Source organism: Nelusetta ayraudi, unplaced genomic scaffold (genome assembly GCF_046127955.1).
Source record: "Nelusetta ayraudi isolate G7.1 ecotype Tasmania unplaced genomic scaffold, CSIRO-AGI_Nayr_v1 ptg000084l, whole genome shotgun sequence".
In the NCBI taxonomy this organism is placed as follows: domain Eukaryota; kingdom Metazoa; phylum Chordata; class Actinopteri; order Tetraodontiformes; family Monacanthidae; genus Nelusetta; species Nelusetta ayraudi.
Genome location: NW_027466134.1, coordinates 2,665,001 through 2,688,830, shown reverse-complemented (window position 1 = coordinate 2,688,830; position 23,830 = coordinate 2,665,001). Strand labels below are relative to the sequence as shown.

At 46.0% G+C, this 23,830-nt stretch overlaps 1 protein-coding gene across 3 annotated transcripts in view; it reads right to left on the bottom strand.

The window, feature by feature from the left end:
- Positions 1 to 3,839: 3,839 nt before the first annotated feature.
- LOC142900650 (breast cancer anti-estrogen resistance protein 3-like) overlaps positions 3,840 to 23,830 on the bottom strand; it is a 42,181-nt gene continuing 22,190 nt past the window's right edge. For 2 of the 3 annotated variants that reach the window (XM_076045057.1, XM_076045058.1), the window contains 13 exons: positions 14,327 to 14,455; positions 12,721 to 12,846; positions 12,377 to 12,493; positions 11,741 to 11,973; positions 10,342 to 10,442; positions 9,701 to 9,835; positions 9,041 to 9,232; positions 7,524 to 8,104; positions 6,891 to 7,006; positions 6,245 to 6,416; positions 5,591 to 5,702; positions 5,243 to 5,446; positions 3,840 to 5,144 (listed from right to left, as the gene is read on the bottom strand). In XM_076045057.1, the coding sequence (XP_075901172.1) occupies positions 4,966 to 5,144; positions 5,243 to 5,446; positions 5,591 to 5,702; positions 6,245 to 6,416; positions 6,891 to 7,006; positions 7,524 to 8,104; positions 9,041 to 9,232; positions 9,701 to 9,835; positions 10,342 to 10,442; positions 11,741 to 11,973; positions 12,377 to 12,493; positions 12,721 to 12,846; positions 14,327 to 14,455 (2,397 nt within the window). In that variant the 3' untranslated portion in view covers positions 3,840 to 4,965. Of the gene's footprint in view, positions 5,145 to 5,242; positions 5,447 to 5,590; positions 5,703 to 6,244; positions 6,417 to 6,890; positions 7,007 to 7,523; positions 8,105 to 9,040; positions 9,233 to 9,700; positions 9,836 to 10,341; positions 10,443 to 11,740; positions 11,974 to 12,376; positions 12,494 to 12,720; positions 12,847 to 14,326; positions 14,456 to 15,200; positions 15,439 to 23,830 lie in introns of those variants that run through there. The other variant, XM_076045059.1, reaches the window with a different exon arrangement.

The following is a 23,830-nucleotide window of genomic DNA, read 5'->3' as shown; positions in this document are numbered from 1 at the left end:
GAAGATGTGCGCCGCATGGCCAAGAGTAGATGGGCGACGTTTGCTTTGGCAGAGGGAGTGGCTGTCCCTGAAGAGACGCCCCTGTCGGCATTCTTCCAATGCCTTTTCCCTGATGGTGTAAACACCTTTAAACCAGATGGTGGGAGGAGCCTATCGGGACTCTTCACACCTCACTGCGAAGTTGCACACTGCAGCTTCCTCCAGCTCACACTGATCTCTCCAGGTGTGAAAAGACAGATCTCCAGTTGAAATCCTGCTAATGTTCTGCTCTCACCGGCAGGTTCTGCTGAGTAACCTCAGCCCATCTCACTCTTATCAGCTTTACGCCTCTGAATGGAAGTGCCCGCCGTGGATAAATTAGTTAACCCTTCTTGGTAGCTGCTGTTGGAGGCGTTGGAGGGACATTCACACTCAGTTTTGTCACAACAGCTCAAAGGCTTTTGTTTTGTTACATTTGAATCAGGAGGTATATAGAGTTGATTCACCTTACGGACTGGAATGTGACAGTTTTCAAGGATGAACTTATATCACAAGTGGATCGTGTGGCAACTTGTGATCTGCCAGAAAATTCATTGTGATGCTGCTCAAATCTTCACAGAAAGAGTGAGTTAAACAGTCATCTGCGCTTCCCACTATTATTCACATTTCAGCCTTTATGGCAAAAATCCTTTCTTTTTTTCCCCCTGCCATTTTTAAAATGGTTTTTACTCAACACTCCTGAAAAACATTTTCCCCTCCAATTCTTTGCTTCAGCGCCTATCCAGAGAAGATAAACCTTTTTCATTTCTAACTCAGAATGCACAAACTTATCGCCTTCAAAGGCTCATTTTTGTTGTTGTTGTTAGCACTAACTACATAAACGCCGCACTGTGAAAACTGACCCATCGTCATCATCTGTGCTCTGTTGGTGATGCCTGCCTGCCTGCGCCACTCTGGTCCTCATGCCTGCCCTCACCTTCACACCGTCGCATGTCCAATATTGTGTTGTCAAACACGACGGAGCCGTGTGACTTGTGTCTTCGTAAAAGTGCGTGTGTGCGTGTCGTTGGCTGAGCGCGACGTTAAATGTGACCGTAATGCTTCAGAGGTCGCTAAGCATGACTGTGATAAGAGTGGGTTTTTTTTGGGGGGGGAGGGAAAGACGAGGACAGCGCCTCCTCTCTACCAACATTCTTTCCCCGCCTTTCCTCCTCCTTCGATTCCCTGGGACGCAACTCCACCAGTCGACCAGCAGATGGCAGCCTCTCCTCACCAAAACCACAGCTCAGCTCTCATCTCGAGCGGCTGGGTTGTGTTTACAGTCAAAACTCTGCCTTAAATGACTTCGTGTTGTTTTACCCGTGGAGTGACGATCACACAACCATCTGGATGTCGCCGCATTTGCCTGACTACTTCTCCCATCAGCCACTTGGGTTCAAGCCCCGCCTCTTTTTAGGACTCAATTTAGTTTTTTTTTCTTCGTTTTTTTTCTTTTAATATTATCATAATTCCCTTCCCCGTCCACATCTAATCTATTGTTATCGTGAATGTGACGACATGCGCACATGTAGTATCATAGATGTGTATGCACAACTTTGGAAGGCTGGGCGGGGCCAAACACACTAACGGCACCTGTGGAACGTGTAAACTTATCTGAGCTACATGGATGAATTTCTTTTCTTTTCTTTTCTTTCTTTTTTTTGTACATATTAACATCTGCCGTGTCATGTTGAATGTCTTTCTTTTTATTATTCCAATATTGATTGTTTCCGTTCGGTCGACACTCTTGGTGATAGACAACAAGGTTTGAATTGAACTGATGCACTTTGCCCTGAAGTACTACAGCATTTTAACCTGATGTAATGAACAAGTGAATGAACGAGTGAATGTACGGTTGGTGAAAATAAAGTGAGAGTGTGTGGTCTGCTTAAGGAAGGCGGGAACTTGAATGACCACTGCAGAGCAGCGAGTGGCTAAATGGGTTTTGTACTCTTTTGTAACGGAACTTGCTTTGCATGATTTTGATTTTGATTTTCTACGTTGCTCGGTCTTTCCAGTGACTGTTTTTTTTTTTTTTTTTAATCAGTAACTGTTTGTTAGGGTAACAAAATGACACAGCCGGTGTCAGATTTTCTTTACTCTGATGCAGAGATTAATTGTTTGAACAGCAGGTGGCAGCACCTTCACTGTGATCACAGCCTCCGTGTAGCTGTTGCTTAATAATACCACGTTTTCCTTCCTACGTTTTTCCTTCTGTTGCATTGACTCACCACAGTTTTAAGACCTTTTTGCGATGAGACGAAATGGGAACTTGCGAAAAAAATAAAAATATGATCTGCAGAGTTTTCTTTTGTTCATATTATACCTTTTTTTTTTTTTTTCTTAACGTGTACAGGGTCCCAAGGTTGGAGAGTTTATTTCAAAGAACGCCTTTTTTTGGAATTGGTTATTCATTGTTGCGAAAGAAAGAAACATCTAAATCTCAATTGAAGTTAAAATTGTTTTGATTTTTTTTTTTCATGTTTTTAATGAAGTCTGTTGAGTGTTTCAAGTGTGTGTGAACAGCCTTCTAAAGTTCTCTGGTCCCATGGTCTTCAACTGCTTTAGTTCCCTGTATTGAAAACCCAAAGATCTTTGGTGAAACGTGATGCTGTACAAAGGAACTCGTCATATCTAACACACACACAGTGAGCATTTTTGTTTAAACTTAAAAAAAAAAAAAAAGAAAAAAGAAAAATCCACTCAATATTGCCTGTAACTTACCACAGGCAGTGAGAGAAGAGATGTACTATAGGGGGGAAAGAAACAATCCATTAGCATCTGCGAGGCCTTTTCCTCTAACAAACTAGCGTTTTCATCCTTACTCTGTCTGTCTTTTTCAAATGTCGACTAACAGATGTGTTTAGTCTGTCTTATGACCTAACAATAGATGTCAACCGGTCAAGTAGAGGCTTTCAAATTCACCAACATCTCAACTAACGGTTTTCTCAAATATCCGTGTACATAGAAAACTGCAAGCTGTGCTTTATAAGACACACTGTGCTGGTGACGCTACATAATATGCAAAAACATAGCAAGAAACAGCTTTGTTTTGGTAGATATAAGCTTCTTTTTTCCGTTGAATTTGAACGTCTCTCGTGTGAGCGCATGGTCTTATTTTTCCTGCCAGCAGAGGGCAAACATGATCCTCACTAAATGATCGTTGCGATTGTTGTCCCGTGGAAACTTTGCAGCAGCACATCAGCTCCACAACTCATGGTGAACGACCCTTGATAATCAGTTACACAAAGCAGAGCACGGAGGTGATTCTGCAGGATGTCGACATCCATGTCTGTGTTTTTACTATGTTGTACATGTTTTAATAACCAACTGCAGTACTTTGTTGACGTGCACATCTTTTTACTTTGAATGTTGTCGGACACTTTGTGAACAAAATGTTTTTTTCCCCTTTCAATCTATTGTTCTAATAAAATAAAAAATAAAATAAAAAATGAAACAGCAATGGCAAAAAAATAAATAAAAAAATGTCATGGCATTTCTTTTAAGTGCGGAGGACTCGAAGATTTCACAGCTAATTTTAACCAAACGGAAGCTGCAGCACAGCGTCAAAGCCTTAAAATATATGCAAAGAGCTTGTACACAGTCTCTTTATTTCATCTTACAGTAGTTCATATCATAAACAATATAATCAGATGTCTCTTTACAGTCAGTCTTTTCAATAAAATATGTACAAATTATTAACATCTATGGATGTCTCAGTATATACATCTTCTGTCTTGCATCGTACTTAGCCTTACATTTTATTCATTTTATGCAGAAAAAATATATAATCCAACACATGAAAAAGACGTGGCAATTTATTTTCTTTCTTTTTTTTTTTTTTACATGATGGAAGTGGTTCCTTTCCAGAAAGAACCCAGTTTCTGGGTGTGGGGGCTCAGGGCATATACACTTCTGATGCTTTTGGGGATAAAAAATAAAACCCATTTCAGATTTAATCACTTTGATGCACTTAGAAAGCCTTTAAATAACCAGTGGTCATTTATCAGGTATGCCAATACCACAATTGCACTGCTGTATTTAATCCAGTATTACCTCCAGACCAAACACAGGCTGCTCAGTTCTTTATCCCGACCGTGATTTGGACAATTACACAAGTAGAAGTCCTTCATGAAAAAGGTTTGGCAAGTTCACGAGCGACAGGGCGTCCATTTTCTTTTACCGCTTGCAGTTTTGCGCTCCATTCCTTCATCTCGGTGAGTCACCGCGAATGTAATGTTTTCGGGTTATAAATATTGTGATCGTGAGCTACGCGGGAACAGCAACGACGGTAGCGTGAGTGACTGCAGTGAGGATGGCACGGGTGAACCTGAGAAACGTCTTTGAGCGTTTTGCTTCCAAATAGAAGCGTGCGGCGGTCGAATGTGTCCAAATCGTACGCATTTGCCTCTACGATACATTAAAAGGAGAAGCATTTTAACGTGATGTTGGGTTTCCCTCAGATTCTGTTGAAGCGTCGCTTCTCTTTTAGTGGCTATATCGGCAGCTGACTGAGAATTCCGTGCGTCTTCCCAGAAAGGTGAGACCTGGTCACTGTGAGCGATCCACGCACCTCTCTGGTTTCAGCAGTTCCACACAGTTATGCTTTCCTCTTATCGTTCTCACCACCCAGCCTGATGAAGAGGCTCTCCTCACCTCCCGGTGGACATTTGAGACCTTCTACCCAGATGTCCACCAGGAGATCAGACCTGCAGATGACATAAAACGGTGAACTGCCCCTTTAGCCTCTCACAGGCCTGCAGGCGTGATCCCGCACACACCGAACCTGTTGCTCGGCGCTCTACTTGGTTCTGACCGCACAGACTTTCTCCTTTGTTTTTTTTTTCATTTGACGGCGGGTTTAGAATCCATCCCGTCTGCTCACTTTCTTCCACGGCCGTTTCCTCTCGTACCTTCGGGACAATCTCCGAGCCCGCCGGGTTCACCTCAGATCAATGTTTGTGTTTTGGGCGGCGGCTCCAGTTTGCGTGACAACGCAGTGAGAATGAGGTTGAATTTGCTGTAGCGGTCCGGCTGGTTGACGGAAGCTCCGCGGCTCCCCCACAGCAGCCGCAGCTGAAAGTCCGTCTTGAACACCTCCAGCAGGTCCTCGTCGCACTGAAAGTCTGCACACGGCACGAGCGAGAGGCAAATTCAGAGCGCTGAAGGAAATTTAAGGTCATGAAAAAAAACTTTTTTTTTTCTTTTGTTTTTGTTTGCATACCTCGCAAGATCTTCTCCGCGTTGGCCGTGTAGCCGTGCGAGCTGTGCGCCACGTCTCGCGCGGCCTCTAGGTGGCGCAGCATGATGTCGCAGCCCTGGTCGCTGGTCTCCCAGAGCTCCATCCCTTCAGGCGTGATGGAGGGACGCTCCATGAGGGTGAGCAGGGGGAGTAGGAGGGGGATGCAGACCGCGGGAGGAGAGGAGGCTGCAAGAGGACAAAGTTTTTGCTTCAAAAATCCATTTTTAAAATTCGGTAAAAGATATCAGTACGTAGAGTTAGGAGATAATCCTATATTTTATCAATAATATATCAATGAATCAATCTGAAAAGCGTGTTTGCACTCAGTACCTGTGCCCTCGTAAAGGTTCTTGTAGAACGGTTTGAGAGTTTTCTCATAGCTGATGGCTGTCTCTGTGTAGTTCCTCCGCAGAGTTGTCCAAGTTTCCTCCAAACGATTGATCTGCAGATTATTTGGAATTTCATAAGAATTCCCATGACCTTCTGCTTAATAAGAAAAATAAAAAGACGTTCCTTTCCGAGGTGGCCACAACCAATCATCTGCCTCCATCTAGCTCTGCCCTCACACCAACTCACTCTTATCTTCTTTCACTACATCCATAAATCTCTCCTTCGCTCTTCCTCCAGTCCTCCTGCCTTCCGGTTCCAACCTCATCATCCTTCTACTCAAACATTCACTGCCCCTCCTCTGTCCACCTCCAAACCATCTCAGTCTTTCCTCCCTGGCTTCATCTCAAAAGCATCTAACGTTTGTTTGCCTTCCCTCCGATTCCTGATCCTGTCCGTCCTCGTCACTGCCGAAGAGAACCTCAACCCTTCAATCTCATCGACCTCCAGCTCGGCCTCCTGTCCTCACCTGCCGTCGTTACGACCTGCTTGCACAAGCTTCTTCACCTCTTTTCCACACTCGCCATCGCCCCAGACTGCTGATCCTAAGCTCGTCTGTCACAGCTCGCAATTGAGTGCATCGTTCATAAGTCTTACCTGTGGCAAGTCCAGGGCTTTCATCAGTGCTGTGAAGGCAAACAGGTCGCCCACTGAGTCCTTCAGCTCCAGAGCCACCAGGATGATGCGGTTCAGGGTGGACGCCCTCTCCTCCACGCTCCCCGTGCAGCCGAGGATGTCCACGGCCACGCCGATTGCCATGGTGTGGTGCCTGGGAGACCGAGGACAGACAGACCATCAACAACTTGTCAGCACCAGGTCACATGTTACACCCGTCACATCTTGATTTTGTCGCCCTTCGCTCTACTTCTGAAACAAGGTGCAGTTATTAATCAAAAAAAAAACTAGATGCCCAAAATGTTGTTTCTAAGAATAAACTTGTCTAAGCTACAGAATAATTTAGTAGTATTGGTTGCCTGAAAAACAACATGCCGTCCTTTCTGATCTCAGCCTTCCAGGAGGCCCACCAATACCTCAAAATGGAAGAGTTTTTCCTGATGAGTTAGAATTTGTTGTATGACCTTATTGTTCATAATGTAAAAGTGCAATGCTTTGCAAACTTGCCAAAGAGTAGCTTCATTTAAAGGGTCAGCCAGAAGGATTCAATAGGAATGACGTCATAGTTTTATTGGAAAAAAAAAAAAAGTCAATATACAAATTCAGGCTGTGTGTGAGTGATGTGTACCTTTCCATGAGGTCCAGCCTCAGTTGTCGGCCATGTGGCAGAGTAACCAGCTCCAGACCGGAGGACACGCCCATCCGACCTTTAAGCTCCGGAGTCACACCGAGTATCCTCGCGACCTGGAGGAGGAAAATTGTTTACAAGACGCCAGTGGGTTGAGTTGACATTTGATTTCTGTTGCGTCAGGAATCACTCATCTTTGCTTATATGTTTCTGTGTGAGTGTGTGTTGTTACTGGGTGCAATATTTCTGAATAGACCATATCTCTTCTTTTTTTTTTAGGCATCTGATGTCACTGCTGCGATAAAATGAACATCCTATCGCAGCAGTGACATCAGCTGCAGCGGAGAGATCTAATTCACTCTGTGCGAACACACACAAACACACCAGCAAACGGGAACACACATTGACGTCCGTTGATTTGCTGCAGAATGCTTGAATGTTGTAAAGTACAGTTGATGTAATTGTTTTTTGTAAATTTGTAAAAAAAAATAAATAAAAAAATGAATTTGTATTGTTTCTTTCCATAAAAAAAATGAGGGCAGTGAATGTAAAATTATATTTGCTTAAGTGATTCTGTGTGTGTGTGTGTGTGTGTGTGTGTGTGTGTAGTGTGTGTAGTGTAGTGTAGTGTACCTGGCAGTCGGCCATCAGCAGGTGCCTGGCGATGCTGTGGTGGTTGTGGCTGAGCAGCAGCTCCTTGGCTCTCTTCAGAACCGCCATCTCCAGCGGTTTGTTTTCCGGCGGCAGGAGCCGAGAGACGAAGTCGGCCGGCCGGAACGTCGACTCCGTCTCGACGACGGGCCGCAAGAAACTGCTTCCGCTCCTCCTGCCCCTCTTCTCCTGCTCGTCCTCCCCCTCCACCTCCTCTTCCTCCTCGCTGGTGTTCTCCAGGGCGGCGATGGCGTGGTGGTAGGAGCTCCGGTCCAGCCCCCTCCTGTCCGCCGCCGCCTCCTCCCCACCCGCCTCCTCTCTCACCCCGGCCACCTCCCTCTTCAGCCGCTCCACGTAGCCGCAGAACGGCGCCGACGGTCGGAGGGCGTCGTCGGAGAGCGAGTCGGTCCTCTGGGGCGGGCAGCGCGAGCCGAGGTCAGCGGGGCTCGGCTTCGGCGGGAGGAGCTCGGCGGGAGACCCCGCTGAGCTCAGCGGGCTGAAGGGGTCCGTGGGATGGAGCTGATGTTGGAACTTCTGGGCTTTGACCGGAGGCACGGGCGGTCCTGGCGACGGGAACGGTAACAATGATTCAACTTCGGCGTGGCAGTCGTCGGGGCTGCCACGACGTAAGGTTGCACGCTAAGTGCGTTCCTCACTTTGCCCGTGAACTGCTTCAAAGTTCAGTAGGCCACACAAAGTTTGAAATGTACTAGTCGTGTTCACAATTCCAAATTTTGAGCTAAGTTCGCGGTTCCAAAAAAGTAACCAGTTCAAAGTTCTTTTCGTTATTGTTTTCAATATATTGTTGCGAGCTCTCATTTCCCCTCCGAATGACTAATTTATCATTATCAGGGTTTCTGTTAGCATTGAGGGGACGACCCTCAGAATACTGGCATTTGCCCATCGTTAGTTTAACACTTTCTTGCTGCCCGTTCAGTCCGCACTAATAGCTAGCTTAAGCTTTCAACCCAGGTTTACACTCAAACGCAAAAACCGGAAGAATTACCAAAAATAAAAACGGTAGTTGTAGTCTGCAAAACATGAACAGAGGTTGCTGAGATGAAGCTCCTGAGCTTCCCTTTTGACAGTGACCAGGATGGTGGAGATCAGGAATAAACACATCAACGGGACAACCAGTCCATGTTAGATGTTTTTGGAGATGAAGTGAGAGAGCGCAGAATGAGATGGTTTGGACATTTACAGAGGAGGGACCAGTGAATAATTGAATAGAAAGATCCTCAGGTTGGAACTGGCAGCCAGGTGGAGGCCTGGAGGAAGAACGATTTATGGACGGAGTGAAAGAGGACATGAGGTCCGTTGGAGTGAGAGAAGAAAATGCGGAGGAGGGAGTGAGATGAATGGATCGAACGGCAAAAGGGAAAGACCGTGTCGCAGTAAATGAGCATATGAAATGAAGGCAGATCTTAGCGGCCACACATAATTCACCTCCCGATAGATTTTTAGATCATTCAATTAGTCGACGCGGAGGTCTTGGTTACCTGCGCCTCTCCTCTCCGTGCACGTGGCGTCCAGCAGGGGAGATGGCGTCCGCCTTGGAGGGTTGCTGAAGGTGGAGGGGGGGACCAGCGGCTGGAGGCAGGGGGAGCGGGGCAGTCGGCCCGGCGGCACCTTGCTGGGTTTGGGAGGCGGCTTCGGACACAGCTGACTGTCGGAGCCTCGGATTGGCTGACCTGAATGCACGCGAGCGTCTCGGACATCAACATATTGAAAACCCAAGACTTGGAAAAATAAAGGATTGTCCTTTATTTAGTTCTAAATAATTTGCCTGAGGACGTGCAAGGGCGGGTACGAGGTCATTTCCTCTCTGCAGAGGAGCAAGAACAAACAAGGCACGCACACACACTCTCACTCTCACTCACACACTCACTCACTCACTCTCACTCACACACTGCCCCAGTGCGCCTTCAGGCTGTTGTGTCAGTGATGTGTTCTAACAGGAGAATGACCCGGTGGTGATGCATTACTGCCACTCCAAACACGCCACTCCGTTGACTTTGCACGGCAGTTGAATCATTTTTGGATTTCAGTGCCGGAAACCTCGGTCGAGCATCTTGCTCAGCCCCAACGGCGGCATGTTCACATTTTTAGCGGGGAAACCAAACGAACGAATGCATCTTGTGTTTGTTTTATCCTCTGACCTGCTTGAAACTCTGCGGATCTCCGAGGTACAGTAGGGCTGAGCGCCGGCTCACTGCCGGTCCGAAAGACCGGAGACTTTGGGCTCGGGCTCGGCAGCAGAGGGTCAGGAACCTGCTGAGACTGAGGTTTGGCTCCTGAAATTGAAACAAGGACCAAGAACAAGAGGGTAGAGTGGATCAACCAGGTTCACACCGAATCCCGTGAGGTTCTGCTCAGGCTTTTCTCATTATCAGACGTTGACGTTTTTCGGAGATGTTTCGTGCTCTTAAAGCTTGACTGCATCATCAGAAGAAAACGCTCAATTTAAAGAACTGATCATCTTCTCATGGAAATTGTAAAGAGATGACAAAGAATGTATAAAAAAAAAAGATTGGAACGCAAGAGAAAACAGGCTTTCATGTGAGGGATTATTATGAGGGTTATTAGAAAAGTCACTATCATTAGCTATCTATTAGCTATTATCTTATTGTCCAGTGTTGCGAATCTCTAATCGTGTCTTTGTGCGTCCTGATTTAGTTTAAATATCATTTCACCTAAAGCTTTGCCACATTTCTAGTCTAGCACAGTGAATTGTGAGGAATTATTTCAGCAGAGTTTGAAAAACATCTCCCTTGGATTGAGCCCCCTGATTGTGACCTACCGAGAGGCAAGTAGCTCTCCGACTGGTGCGCCTTCAGGGGGCGCCGCCTCTCTTGGACCTGGTTGAGACTGGCTGGTTGGCTGCCGCAGCGGTCCTTCATTCTGCACGGGGGGGAAAGCGCCGTTTTAGAGTCGTGTAATCAAAACGCGTTTACACGTAAACACATGCAGCAGGACCTGGAAACCATTTCCGAGTTGCCGCAGTCGTCATCTTTAACTCCAGTGGAACGAGAGAGAAACAAAGAAGGAAGCTTTTCCTGGGGAGTGGTGCTTTTAAAAATTTTCTTTGACACTTCGCTTCATCTTCTTCCTTTGCTCTGCCTCACATTTATCTCCTCCCTCGCTCCCCAGTTTGCAGTTTGTCTCTTAACTCTGACAGTTATGGACCCCCCCCCCCCAACCCAACCACCACCACCACCGACAATGTGCCGCAGCTGCGGCGTGAAATTACACGCTTCTTTCGGCAGAAGAGTCATAAAGCATGCGTTTATTTGCAGAGGTCTTATGCTACATATGGGACTCGTCTGTAAACGCAAGCTGCTCCCTGGAATGATAAAACCACCGGCTCAATGTAAAAGGCTCAAGACTCGGAGGGCCGGTCCGAGTGAAGGTGCCCCCCTTTATGTGAAATCAGTGTAATACACCTCAGCACGACACCACGGCTCGAGAGTCCATACAGAATCACGCCAACACGTTACATCACCTTCACGCAGGCGACCTCGTCAAACAACGCACAATTAACATCGCAATGCAAAGCAGGAAACTACGGCCTCTGAAATTCTTCAAAGTTGCTGATTTCCTCTGCAAAGTTCTCATAAGTCCACTAAAAGTAAACTGTGAGTTTTAACAAACTATTGAACTGCTGAGTCATGGAAGCATTGAACACGTTGGCGCGGCCGCCGGGCCAATGGGCCGCGTTATTTACATTCTAAATTGCCGATGACTCTGCAATTAAATATTTACCCGCTCAGCCGCCGTAGGTTTCACTGCTGCGGTGGATCTACGGGTTCAGTTCAGTCTCACAGGCACTCATTGCTTATCCAATCAGAGGACGATTATGCGTGAAAATCGGTGCCGAGTGAATATTCTACGCTCTGGATGCGGATGAGGAAAAGGACAGACTATGAAGAATAAGTTTATCGTGTTTACGGGAAAATGTACTTTTCTAAGTATGCTTAGGCCACCACAGAAAGCTGTGGTGGCCTAAGCTGGGACCCAGCTGGCCCCGACAGCCACGAAACATCACTGGTCCCAATCTGAACAATAATAATAATAAAATACCTAATAAAGAATACCTAATAAAGAAAAAATAAAGAAAAAAAAGAAAAAAAAGAAAAAAAAAAGAAAAAACAAAAAACAAAACAAAACCCATCGTTTCAGCCAATGAGGGCTGCGCTCACCTGAGTTGGCTGCTCCGGCCCATGCCGTTGTCCAGGCAGTGCATGGCGTCGAGCACTCCGTGCGCGCTGTCGTGCGCGTGTCCGTTGGTGATGTTGAGGCTGAGGCGCTTCTGGCTCCGCCTCTCGTGAGCCATGAGCCGATCCCGCTGATTGTTGGACAGGCCGTACTTCTCCTCCAAGCAGCGCAGCGGCAGGACTCTGTTGATTGGCTGGAAGATGATGGCTCCGACCACCTGAGGGCCACAGATGGAGTGAGAGCCAGCTCAAGCCAGTGAGGCGGGAGCTTTGAACCTCGGAGATAACGAGATGCCTGTTCGTCGCTTTGTCCACTGGGGATTTTATTTTATTATTATTATTTATTTTTTTTTTTTTAATTTCAGCATGTAACTTAACTTGGTGCAACAAAGGTGGACTGATTCCACAAGTGTTTGTATTTCTGTCTCGTATCCTTTTTGACAAAGACTCAGGAGAAACGCTTTCGGAAAGGGGAGGCCAACCCTGCAAGGTGGTCGGACAAACCCGGCCGGTCCGGTTGAGAAAACAGAAAACACTCTAACGCAGATCACCTCATCAACAGGGAGTATGTTTTTGTAATAAAAAAAAAAAAAAGACATGATGAAATACAACCAAACCCACGTGTGAGACTGGTTTCCTGTTGCCCACGTAGTATCTTATCAGCGCGGGGACGTTGTCGAAGCCCTCCCTCTCCAGCCGGTACTCCACCTTGATGTAGGCGTCATTCAGCTTCACGACCTGAGGGAGGCGGTGTTTACAATAAGCTTATTTATCAGACACCCACCACGCGTGGTTCATTTTGTTTGTTCCGTTTCCTTCCGTCGTGACTGGTTTGACCAGTTGCGTCCGTGTTTTTATGATCGGTCGATTAAGCAGTCACGGTCACAGTCTGTGCCAGTGACATTGGTCTGCTTACCAGTGGCACCCCCCCCCGGTTCTGTGTGTTCGCGCAGTGCCTCTCTCACCTTCTTGTTGATTTTAAAATGCTGGGCCTCGTTCCGCCACTGGGAGGTCAGAACGTAGCTTCCCGGACTGGACAGCGAGTCGCGGATCAGAAAGTCCCCGTCGCGCTGCACCAGGTTTTCAGCAACCTGCGACAATACAGAGATTTAGAGATGCGGGCACACGCACACGCACACGCACACGCACACGCACACGCACACGCACACGCACACGGGGCGGTCGTTTGCAGTCCAAAACATTTCATTAAATCAAACAAAGGCAGGCTGTTACACTGTTACCTTCCATGTGAGCTCAGTTCTGTCGAGTTTGCTGCCGCTGCCGCTGCGTCGCACTTGACGCAACGCCATGTTTTTACGCACCAAGAGAAATATTTATTTTTTTCTTACTGTAAGCGCCACTGGAAAATGAGCCAATTAAGGAGATTTAGTTTGCTTAGCCCGAGTCAGTTCAATATAATCATCGCTTTAAAGGATCTTAAAGCTAAAAAAAAAATATCTGGATATATGGCTATATATTTTCAAGCTACACACACACATATATGTACTGTATGTAACTCGAAAAAATACATATGTATGCATTTTTTGAGATTCAAGATCTCTCCAGCGATAATTTTATTCTTTTTTTTTAACATTACAACATTCTTATTGAATTGGCTTTTGGACCGCTTTGCTTTTTAGGCAACGCAGCCATTTGAAACATCGGGCGATTGGTGAATATTTTACGAGCGGTTGACGTGAACCGGTCGTTATTCGCTTCCGATCGTCGTAAAGCAGAAATGACGATGACTCACGATGGAACGAGTGATAAACCAGAGACTCACGTCAAAGACGCCCCCAGTTGCAAAATTCCTGAACGGCAGTTTCAACACCCTAATGAGACGCTCGGGCGTGATATCGTTCTCCAGTCTCTCACATGGCCACCGCTCGCTCTCAAAGACACACGCACACACGGCTTCAGACTTTAATTAAGCGTGTGTTTGTGTAGCATATAATGGTAGTTTAGCTTAGCCAAAAGGAAGCAGCTTATTAAAAATGATTACATCTCACAGGGAGCGCACAGGCGCTCTCTCTCTCTCTCTCTCTCTCTGTCCCACCACACACACACACACACACACACACACACACACACACACACACACACACACACACACACACACACACACACACACACACACACACACGGCTCTTTCTCTGTCTTTGAGCAGCCTAACCCAGCTCTTACCCAAACCCTGAACCTTAACCCAACCTCAATCTGTACACGCTGTCTCTAAATTTAAGTCTCCGGCCTGACTTTTAATGATCACCTTGAGAGGAAAAAGTTGAAGAAATGTCCTCAGTCTGTTGGCTGAAAAATGTATTTGAGTCCTCACAGTGCCGCATTCCCAGGAAAATACACACACACACACACACACACACACACCTGAGTCATGCGCCCCTCCCTTTAAAGGTTGGTTCAGAACTTGTTGAACCTGATCACCTATTATTAGACAACCACAGGGCACACGTGGTGCTTACAGTCAGATAAAAGCCTAAATAGAGGCCCCGAGTGGCAAAGCTGGAGCCCCCAGCGTAGCTACAAGCTATTGTCTCGCTCCGTTGTGAGTCTTACCTGTCTGGGTATCGCCCCATGGTACCACGCATGGCTCCTGGGCTCCTCGCAGTCCATCTTCAGCTCCTCCTCCAGCTCTTTGCGCAGCTTCTCTGAGGGACAGTCCAGGATGAACTGATCCCTGGAGAACTGTGGTTAGAGCAGAAAGGTCGTGAGGCTGAAGTTCAGCCAGAGCAGCACAGATCAGAGACCAGGCGGCGAAGGTTGAACACTTCCATCACAGGCAAAGGTCAAATGGTGATGGTGTCAAAATTACAAAAATAGGGCCTCTGTGAGATCATGTTTGGCTTTAGCTCGATTTAGTGCGTGGGGAAACGTGGCAAATGCTGCTCGACAAACTTTTATTTAACAAATTTTGTTTCTGGTTGTTGAGCAACAACCTCCTACGAAATGCTGATTGTATCTTTGGAAAAAAAAACCTGATGGAGTGGAATGATTTAGAACCCCCCCCCCGCCCCCCCCCCGACAAAACCCAGCAGAGTCTTGCAAGTCAGGGCCAAACTGACTGAATGAACCTTTCAGTGGACGACAGCCAAAATGTTCACATTGGGACAAAATAAGGCAAAAATAAAGTGACGGTGACCTAAAACTGGAAGTGTCCTTTGTGCATGTAACCTAAGGGGCTCCGTCCCTTTGACTGCTGTGAAGTAGGAGAACACAGCAGGCTTTAACTATTTACTGTTCAGATAGTTGAACGGCCAGTTTGAGGCCAAAACAGCGACCCGGACAGGTGAGAAGAAAGAAAAGTGAAGGGCAGACAGACATGCTGACACTATGACTGCGGCACAGTAAGCGCCAACACCTGAACCGCGACATACACACCCACACACACACACACCCACACACACACACACACACACAGACACACACTTACATGACAGCTGCTGGGTCTCTGCATGGCTCCTTCTCTCTCAAACTTCATAGCAAATTCACACAGTCTGGGTTTTTTTTGTCAGCTCTTTTGTTTAACAGAAGCAGCTTCTTCTGTCAGACATCTTCCTTTGCAGCATGTTTCACCCGCTACACACACACACACACACACACACACACACACGCTCATCCGCTCTTTCATTCCATCTGTCCTCTGTGATTTTCCTCTCGTGGCTTTTTTACACTGGGATCCTCCTTATAAAGGAACATCACCGTCGCCCCGCCCACTTGGCCTGGACCTGCCTCTACACACACACCTTCAAGCGTGGAACTATGCCAGACTGGTGGCAGGTGAGGCTTAAGGGTTTCTTTTTTTTTTTTTTTCTTTTTTGCACTGCTGTCAACTTGTGTTGCTTTCCCTCTGTCAGTTTTTGAACTTTCAGCCAGCTGCAAAACAGAAGCAATAACACCCCTGAAGTACAGTGTGATCTAAGATTAATGTTGAATTAAAAATGATGTTTGGAAGGTGAAGAATTTTAAATTGTTCAAAAAAATAATTTAAAAAAATTGCACATGGCCCAGTTTGAGGATTCAATGTGTGGTCTCTGAACAGGGATTCCATACTGTTTGGGATGAATAATGTTACTTCTGTAAACAGGAAGTCCGCTTCCTTTCCATCAAATTCAGTTTCAGGCCGTCAGAATATGAACTGAATGTGCAACCGCATGGTTTTGTTGTGATGAAGGACACGATCCAGAACTGGGGATCATGCCCGCTCTTACAAATCATCTGAGCCAGTAAGCAGCAGGATGGTAAAAGCAGCAACACACGGAGAGGTTTGCGACATTTCACGCACACGCCTCCTTGGAACGTGTGCAGTTCACGCCCATGATACATAAAATTTGCCCGCTGAAGTCCCGACTCGCTCGAACAAGAACCAAAAGCGATCGTGATGTCCGCGCAGACGTCACGGCCGACGAGAGCTTGGCTGTTGTTATTTCAGTGTAATTAAATAGTCCACACGCCAGCCTAGATTGCGAGCGTTGTTCCGCACGCCTCTTTAGCGTCACTCGGCTCCTTGCAAAGTCGTAGCTGCAGGCTCCCACCTCTGGAGTTGTGCGAAATCAAAAGCGGTTCCCGTGACCGAACTTATCCCTGTTTTGACGAGCCGTCCCGGGCGTCCCGGTTTCATTTCATAAAGACAGAAAATCACTGAAAGAAGTAAATATCTTTTATGTACATCGTTGCATTAAACAGTTTGCGAGAGCTGCTTTGTAGTGTTGTAAAGGTAAACCGATTTGAATCGGTCATCGGTCTGTGACGTATGAGATCCGAGTGCATCGGTTGATGGAGCCCTGGATCGGTAAAGGTCGGTGAAGTAAAGATAAGCACTTGGGGTTAAATTGTCCATTTGTATTGAATCGCACGGAACCGAATCAGATCGAATCATGCCAAATTATGAACTATTTTTTTATGAATCGTCCCTGAATCGGATCGTGCTGTGAGTGAAAGATTCACACCCCTCCTGCTTTGTCAAAGACGGATTTGCTAAAACATCATTGGTATTATTTTGAATATTATCCGTACATTATATAGACTTATTTTTGCACCGCTGAAACTTTTCGAGTCAATCTGAATGTGTCTCTTCAGTTATGGACAGTATATCGCAATTTTCTATTCATACAGAGGAGACATACAGCAAACATACTGATATTATGAGGTATCTTTCAGTAAACTTCAAGTATCAATTGAGTGCCTCACTGTCTGACCAAGCACTTTGCTTTTTGGTGCCCAAAACATGGTCACCATAGTGTCATTAGTGCAAGAGTCTCCTGTACGACCCTGGTCATTGACCTCCAAACAGTGAGCTGCGTGTCTCTGTCCACTCACTCTCTGTCTGAGTGTTCGCAGCAACTCTGGCCACGGCTCCTTCTGAGACGTCACATTATTAGTGAGCTGCAAGACAGTCGATACCGGAGAACCAGACGGAGGCTGCGGGGACGTGCCAGACCTGCATTTTTATCGATCCGGTGCCGAGGGCAGATATTTCAATCCGCTGTGTTCCAGCGACGCTGAACGTAATGGTTAACATGCAATTATCGTCTGGACATGATCCTGCAGCGCAGTTTAATGACGTCGCGTTATCAAGTCAAACAGATGCAAATTGCTTGGACATGCAAAAGCCCGTAAACACAGATTTCAATGGTTTACATCGAGACTCGCCATCCCTTCCAATGACCCAAAAAGCTACAGCAACATTGTACTACAACTACCAGTGTTGGGGAGTAACCAGTTACTTGCAATGTTGTTATTTAAATTGATTATAAAATAAAGATAATTTTACATACACAAAAAGGCACAACCTTGACAAAGTAATTTCAATAGTTATACTCTTTTTTTTTTTTAACCCTAACTTTAACAATGAGAGCAGAATAATACTTCTTTTTTTCCGTAGATCACAGGCAGCAGGTCTCCGCGGCGATGCTGCTAGAATTCAGTGTCTTGGTGGAAAGAGGCCTTTTAGGAACTGGCCTGGGGGACGCTGAATGTTTAAAACCTCAAAGACTCTGCGGATGATGATGGAGACACTGCTTGAAGAAGACTTTGATCTGTGAGAGTCTCGGCACACACGTATACGCACACACACACACACACACACACATTGGTTAAAGAGAAATTATTGAGCCGCAAAACTGAAATTGGAAATATATCTCAAAGTGTCCCCGTGTAACTGAAACCTTGCGCCTCCTTTCAAGTCGCTACACCGCATCCATCGTTTCTCCGCAGCTCCTTGGCATTATTTTCATATTTTCTTTTCCCTCTCTTTCTAAAGTCATTAGAATAGACCCCCGTCTCCTCAGTCTGCACGAAAGCCAGCTTATCAGCAGATCCTGTTTCAGTGCTCGCACACTGAAACAACACAGCAGAATCACATTACTGTGATTTTTCTTCACTCCAGCTTTGATGTGTGATTGTTCTGGATGTTGCAATGTTTTTTTTTTATGTCATGTCCAGGAGAATTATGTTATCTCATGTTGAAGTTGTGTTTTTTTTTTTTTTTTTTTTTAATATCTCATCTATTTTTCAACTTCCTGTTTTATTTTGAAATTCAATTCTCCTCCTGTGCCCGGTAGCTTGCCTCTTCCTTCTGTGTGTTTGCCACCTGTCTGATTGTCTTTCCCAACCCTGATAGCTTCCACCTGTTCTCCATCTGTGGATGGAGGCCGTTTCTCTTTGTCTTGGCCAAAGGACAGAAGCAGCCTCTTCCCTGCCAAGTCAAGATCTTTACACGCTTCCTTCTCATGAGGACGTTTTAGTTAATAGTTATACTAGGACTACAGTACATTTAGTGCATTCATTTCCTCCCTCCAAGTGATTATGTTTGTTATTCTAGACCATTTTCCTCAGTGGGGAAGATTTATGTTTCTTCTTTGTTCTCAAAGAACCTTTCTCCGAGTTATGCCATTGGATCCAAGCCCCATCGTTACAGTTTAAACAGCACTTACATTTGTGCTCTTGGAAGATGTAGTTTTTATTCTTTGGATAGTTTGCATTGCTTATGGCATTGCATTATTACACTTTTAACATTAGTGTCCTTGTAAAACAATGGCATTTCGTTGGTGACAGCTGCCGACACAAGACAAAGACCTTCGGTCATTATCAGTTTCTTTTGACCGCATTTTCTTGTGTGTATTTGATTGCTGATGCGTGTCGTACATTGCACCCAGTGGTGCAGCAGCATGTTTTTCCTGTTGTTCCAGCGTAACGTAGAACACAGTTGGTCTTGACGGAACTGGAACGCCAAGACAGTGTTGTAGCTCTTGTGAAAGTTGTTGTGACACTGTGCATAGTTATTTTAGTGTGTTATTGATCCGTGGTTGCATTTGATTATAGAAAGTTACAAGAGAAAAACAGACACGCTGCCAAAAGTGCAGCGCTGTGGAAAGCAGCGATAGGGGACGACGGTTGGAGACTGAATGTTAAACAGGAGAAGAGTTTGGATGGAAGGACTGACGGTATTACAGAAGGATGGAAGGAAGGATGGAAGGAAGGATGGAGGAGTGGAGGAGTGGAGGAAAAAAAGGTCAATGGGGAGAGGACATGAAGGAGAAGTGAGCGGCAACATAGTTGGTGGACATAGTGTGTATGTGTGTGTGTGTAATTTTTTTTTATAGGCCGGCCTTTAATGGGGCCCTGCAGGATGATGTCATCCTCTGAGTGCAGCAGCTTTTAGATCACGGCAGCCATGGATCGTGCGGCTCCGACCTTTTTTTCCCCGCCTCCCCCTCATCGTTTGCCCGCATTGACGGGTCGAACAAGAGTTTCTAGATTGCACCACGAAGTCACACACACACACACACACACGCACACACACGCACACGTCTAACGTCTGTGCACGTGACTTGTCGAGCCGGTTGTTTTCCCAGGACGGCAGGAAGTTTGTTTTTTGATAGCGACAGAATTAAACGAGGAAAGTACGAGAGCCAGCGGTCAGGCCCGGCTGCAGATTGCTGATCAGTGAGAATCAGAAAGCTTCCTATCGGTCACTTAAATTAGAGCCAAAGCAAACACTTCCTGAATTTGTCCGTAATTCATCCACGACTCCTCTGGTTGTGAACTGAAAGAAAACACTGACATGAGAGACTGACAACCGATGACCAACTGCGATTAAATCTAGAACTCGAGAACAGGTTGAACAATGATAGAGCGACAGCTTTACTTTTATGATATTAATGAATTTGGATCCTTTCCCAGGTGATAACAAGTTGTTTTTTTTTTTATCTAATCTGGATGAAATTCGATGTCTTCTTATGATCTCATGTGACAGATTTGAGGCCGTGTTTTGAGAAATTCACTTCACACAAAAACTCCCAGAAAAATTCTCCTCTCCTGATAGGATGACAGTGGAACACACTGAGGGCTTCACACAAAGTGGTACATCATTCCAAAATAACTATAGGATGTCTGAGCAAGAAAGAAGTTGCCTTTTAATAATAAAAAAAAAAAAAAAAAAAAAATAGAAGGATCATCGTGGGAAAATGTTCACCAGAGCCCCTTTTTCATTATCATCATCATTAAAACAATTTGCTGTGTGTTTATTTGGGATTTCCTCTCCTCGCCTGTCTGGCGTGTCTGGCTCATTCTCACGGAGGCAGCTTCTCCTCCCCAGTGAGGCTCTCTGTGAGTCGCTCCCCTCCTCTGAGCGCTGACAGGCGTCCTCGCTGTCAGTACACTCCGGCTGAAGTTTGCAGAAGCTATGAAATTGTTGCGCGGCTGTCAGTCGTAAGTGTCAGGACGGACCAACACCCCCAAAACACAACAACTTTGGGATGCTGCATGTTAATGCAACCCAAACTTCTACCATCTCTGAGGGTAATTTTTGGTATTTTAAATATTTTGTCTGAAAACCAGTTGAAGCTAATCTACAAAAGATTGTACGCGACCCTGATTGCTCCTCAATCAGGGGGCAACACCTTTCCTGTTTACAAACAGTGGGAATCGATGCCACTTCCTGTGTTTAGACCCAAAGGACAGTCCGTTTGGGACGGATACAGAAGAGTCATCAAGAGTACCATCTCTCAGATCATCCTTCAATAATCTAAGATAGTGACTTGTGGCTCTGAGTAGAGACAAAACAAATGGTCTTTTTAAAGCTTGAAGGTTTTGCATGAAGCACGTCGACCTTTTACAATCCATCCTAAAACTTGTATTTTAACTTTTACTATTCTTCACCAAACACTCTTATGCAGATTGTCACAGTTGCTCAGAGCGATTACGGAAAAACAAACATCTTAATTATGACTCCAAGGAAATTATTGTGACACCGTTAGATAAACAGAATTATTCCGCTTCTCAAAATGTCCTTAATTAAACACTTGACAGTAATGCGTGCACAAAATCTAGCAATAACGTTCTAATTATGTCAACTCTGTAAGTCTATTTTTTAAAAAAAATTTTTTTCACCTGTACTTGGTTTAACTGGAGAAAGATAGTGAGGGATAAAGTTTCTACTTTACAGTGTTTTCAAGGTGCGGAACACGTCGACTGTCAACAATTAAATGAAAGGTTCCTGGCTGGGAAACAGTAGGCGATGCTCTCTGCCCCCACTGTTCCATTCTGCTGGTCGGGTTCACACAGCTGACCCCATATATCGTCAGAGTTGAAAGAGCTACTCGGAAAGGCAGCAACCGATGCTTGGAATCATGTCACCAATCAATTCATGTGGTCGATCACATCAAAATGTGAAACCGTCACGCACGACAGCGGCACGAGCCCTGATGCTGAAGCCTGTAAATGTGTGCGATAGCGTTGTTAACACCAGCTGCTTGTCCAGCGGGTCCTTCCATGAACTTTTATCTTGAATCTTTCAGCTTACGACAGTGAGGAGATTCTGAACCAATATTCTATTTTCGCTGGACAACCTATAGATTTCATATGTATTTCTGGAGTTTACCCAGAAACTGAGGCTGGTGCTGAGAAAACAGAGTTACACTATTGGCTCAGCGTTTCCTGTTGGTTTGTCAGCCAAATGTAAATGTTTTGAACGTGTTGGCCCCTCATTGTAGAGTCATGTTTAGAGATGCAAATGGAATTAAGGTCCCCCCCACACGAAAACCCAAGAAAATTGGAGAAATGTTTAAAAGCAGTGTCTTTAAGAGCCATTTGGAGGCGCTGCACTCTTAACTTCCTTGTTCATATGAAAAGAGACTCAAACCTCAACGCAACATTAGGACAAACAATTAACTGAAGGGAATCTGCACTCGTCTCTTATTGTATACATACTGTATACTTTTCCACAGGGGACATATAATGCATCACCAAGTGTACGGTTACAGTGACGCTCAGAATAAAAAAGTCACACATTGGATTATATGGGGGTCTGCTGATTCTCTTGTGTTTTCTCCAATTACAGCCCCCACGTATGGTGGTTCAAAACAAGGTCCACAATGTCCCTCCTGGCTTGGAAGACAAGACAAAAGATGCTGGCACCCCTCCGATTAGATGGCGACCTCCCAAGAAGACAGACGGAAGGGGGTAGCGGCCGCGAGGGAGGGGGGGGGGTGGAACAAACCCCGAGGCTCTTTGGAACTCGGAGTTCAAGGCTGGGAGAAGAAACAGACTTGAAGAGATGGAGGACACGCGGCACCACGGGGGGGGAGACGGGGGATCGCACTGATAACCTGCAGATGACAGGTTCAAGACTCGTCTGCTGGCGCGCATGACTGACGACTGACAGCCTCTCGGAGAGCACGAACGAGGCCGACACCGGGTGCGCCCGGGGGTCACCAAGTAGAAGAAGCAGTTCAGACATTTTGCGAAGGTCAAACATTCGTCGGTGTGTCTCCTGCCCAGTCGGCGAACTCTCCAGGAATATGAAAACCGTCCATCAAGTGTGTTTTTGTGCTTCACCCAACAACGTGTGTGCTGAAACGCACACTGAAACAGTGACCCGTGTCCCAGTTAAGTGACGTCACACCCAGCAGGTGCTGGTTCTGCCCTCTGAGACCTCCTCATGGCCACCTCACCTTTGCTTCCTTCCAGAAAGGTTTCATTACCAGCAGGAACCTATAGAAGACTGTAAACACAGGGCTAAATAGGTGGACCTGTCTATCTATTCATCTATCTATCTATCTATCTATCGATTGATAGATAGATGTCTGAACCTGAGTACGAGAGACCTTCAGGAAGTCAGGTGAGCTGGACGGAATCCTTATTCAACACCACCGACCTGTGATTCTGGGTTCACTTTCACAGTTAAAGCGCTTTGAGTTTTTTTCCTCCCTTGAATTCGTCTCCACCTTCCTGCCTGAATATAAATAAAGCAGTCCAGTTTCAACATCTCCGACCTGCTAATGCTAATGAATAAAACGCATTGTGACTAAAAGCTCCAGGAGGGCTAATGGACAAAGCCTGCGTTGTCTTTTGTGCACTGCGGAGGTAAAAAAAAAAAATGAAAGAGGAAAAAAAAAAAAAAAAGAGCCTCCATTCACAGTAATTACATCCCTCTAGTTTTGTTCCCATCGCCATTTATTTATGGGCACTCTGCGCATTTGTTCGCTCATTTCTATTTGTGGACTTGTTTTCGGAGTCTCTGTTTTGGACTGAACTGTGTTTGGAAAACGTGAAAGTGAAACATCTCCTCCACCTCCTCCTCCACCACCACCACCTCCTCCACCTCCTCCACCCCTCCTCCCCCGGGGTGCCCTCCAGTTCACCGGCCCGCTGCGCTCCATCCAATCAAGCTAATGGCGTTCCATCTCGCTGACGTCATTAAGAGAGAGACCCGACTATCACAAGTTGGTCGTTTATCATCCTTGTGGGGACCGTGGGGGCCGCTGCAACAACTCCTCCTGGGACCCGGGTGTCTTTAACGGAACCCCGTCCTCTGGCCCTCTGGCCCTCTGGACACTGCCTTGTCTGTCCACCCGTCAGGTCACTCACACCCGCGGTCAGACAGCCGCACAGTCGCTCATTTGTGAGAGTGTCTGGCGTGAGTCATAAAAGCCCAGTGTTCTGTCATTAGGTTTTCGCTTGGAGCGGGAAGTGTCAAACTCTCTGAGATGCTTCCTGTCTCTTTCTCTGTGTCCCTCATTGTTCGCCGCTCACTCCTGTTTCCTCTGCTGCGCTCAACAA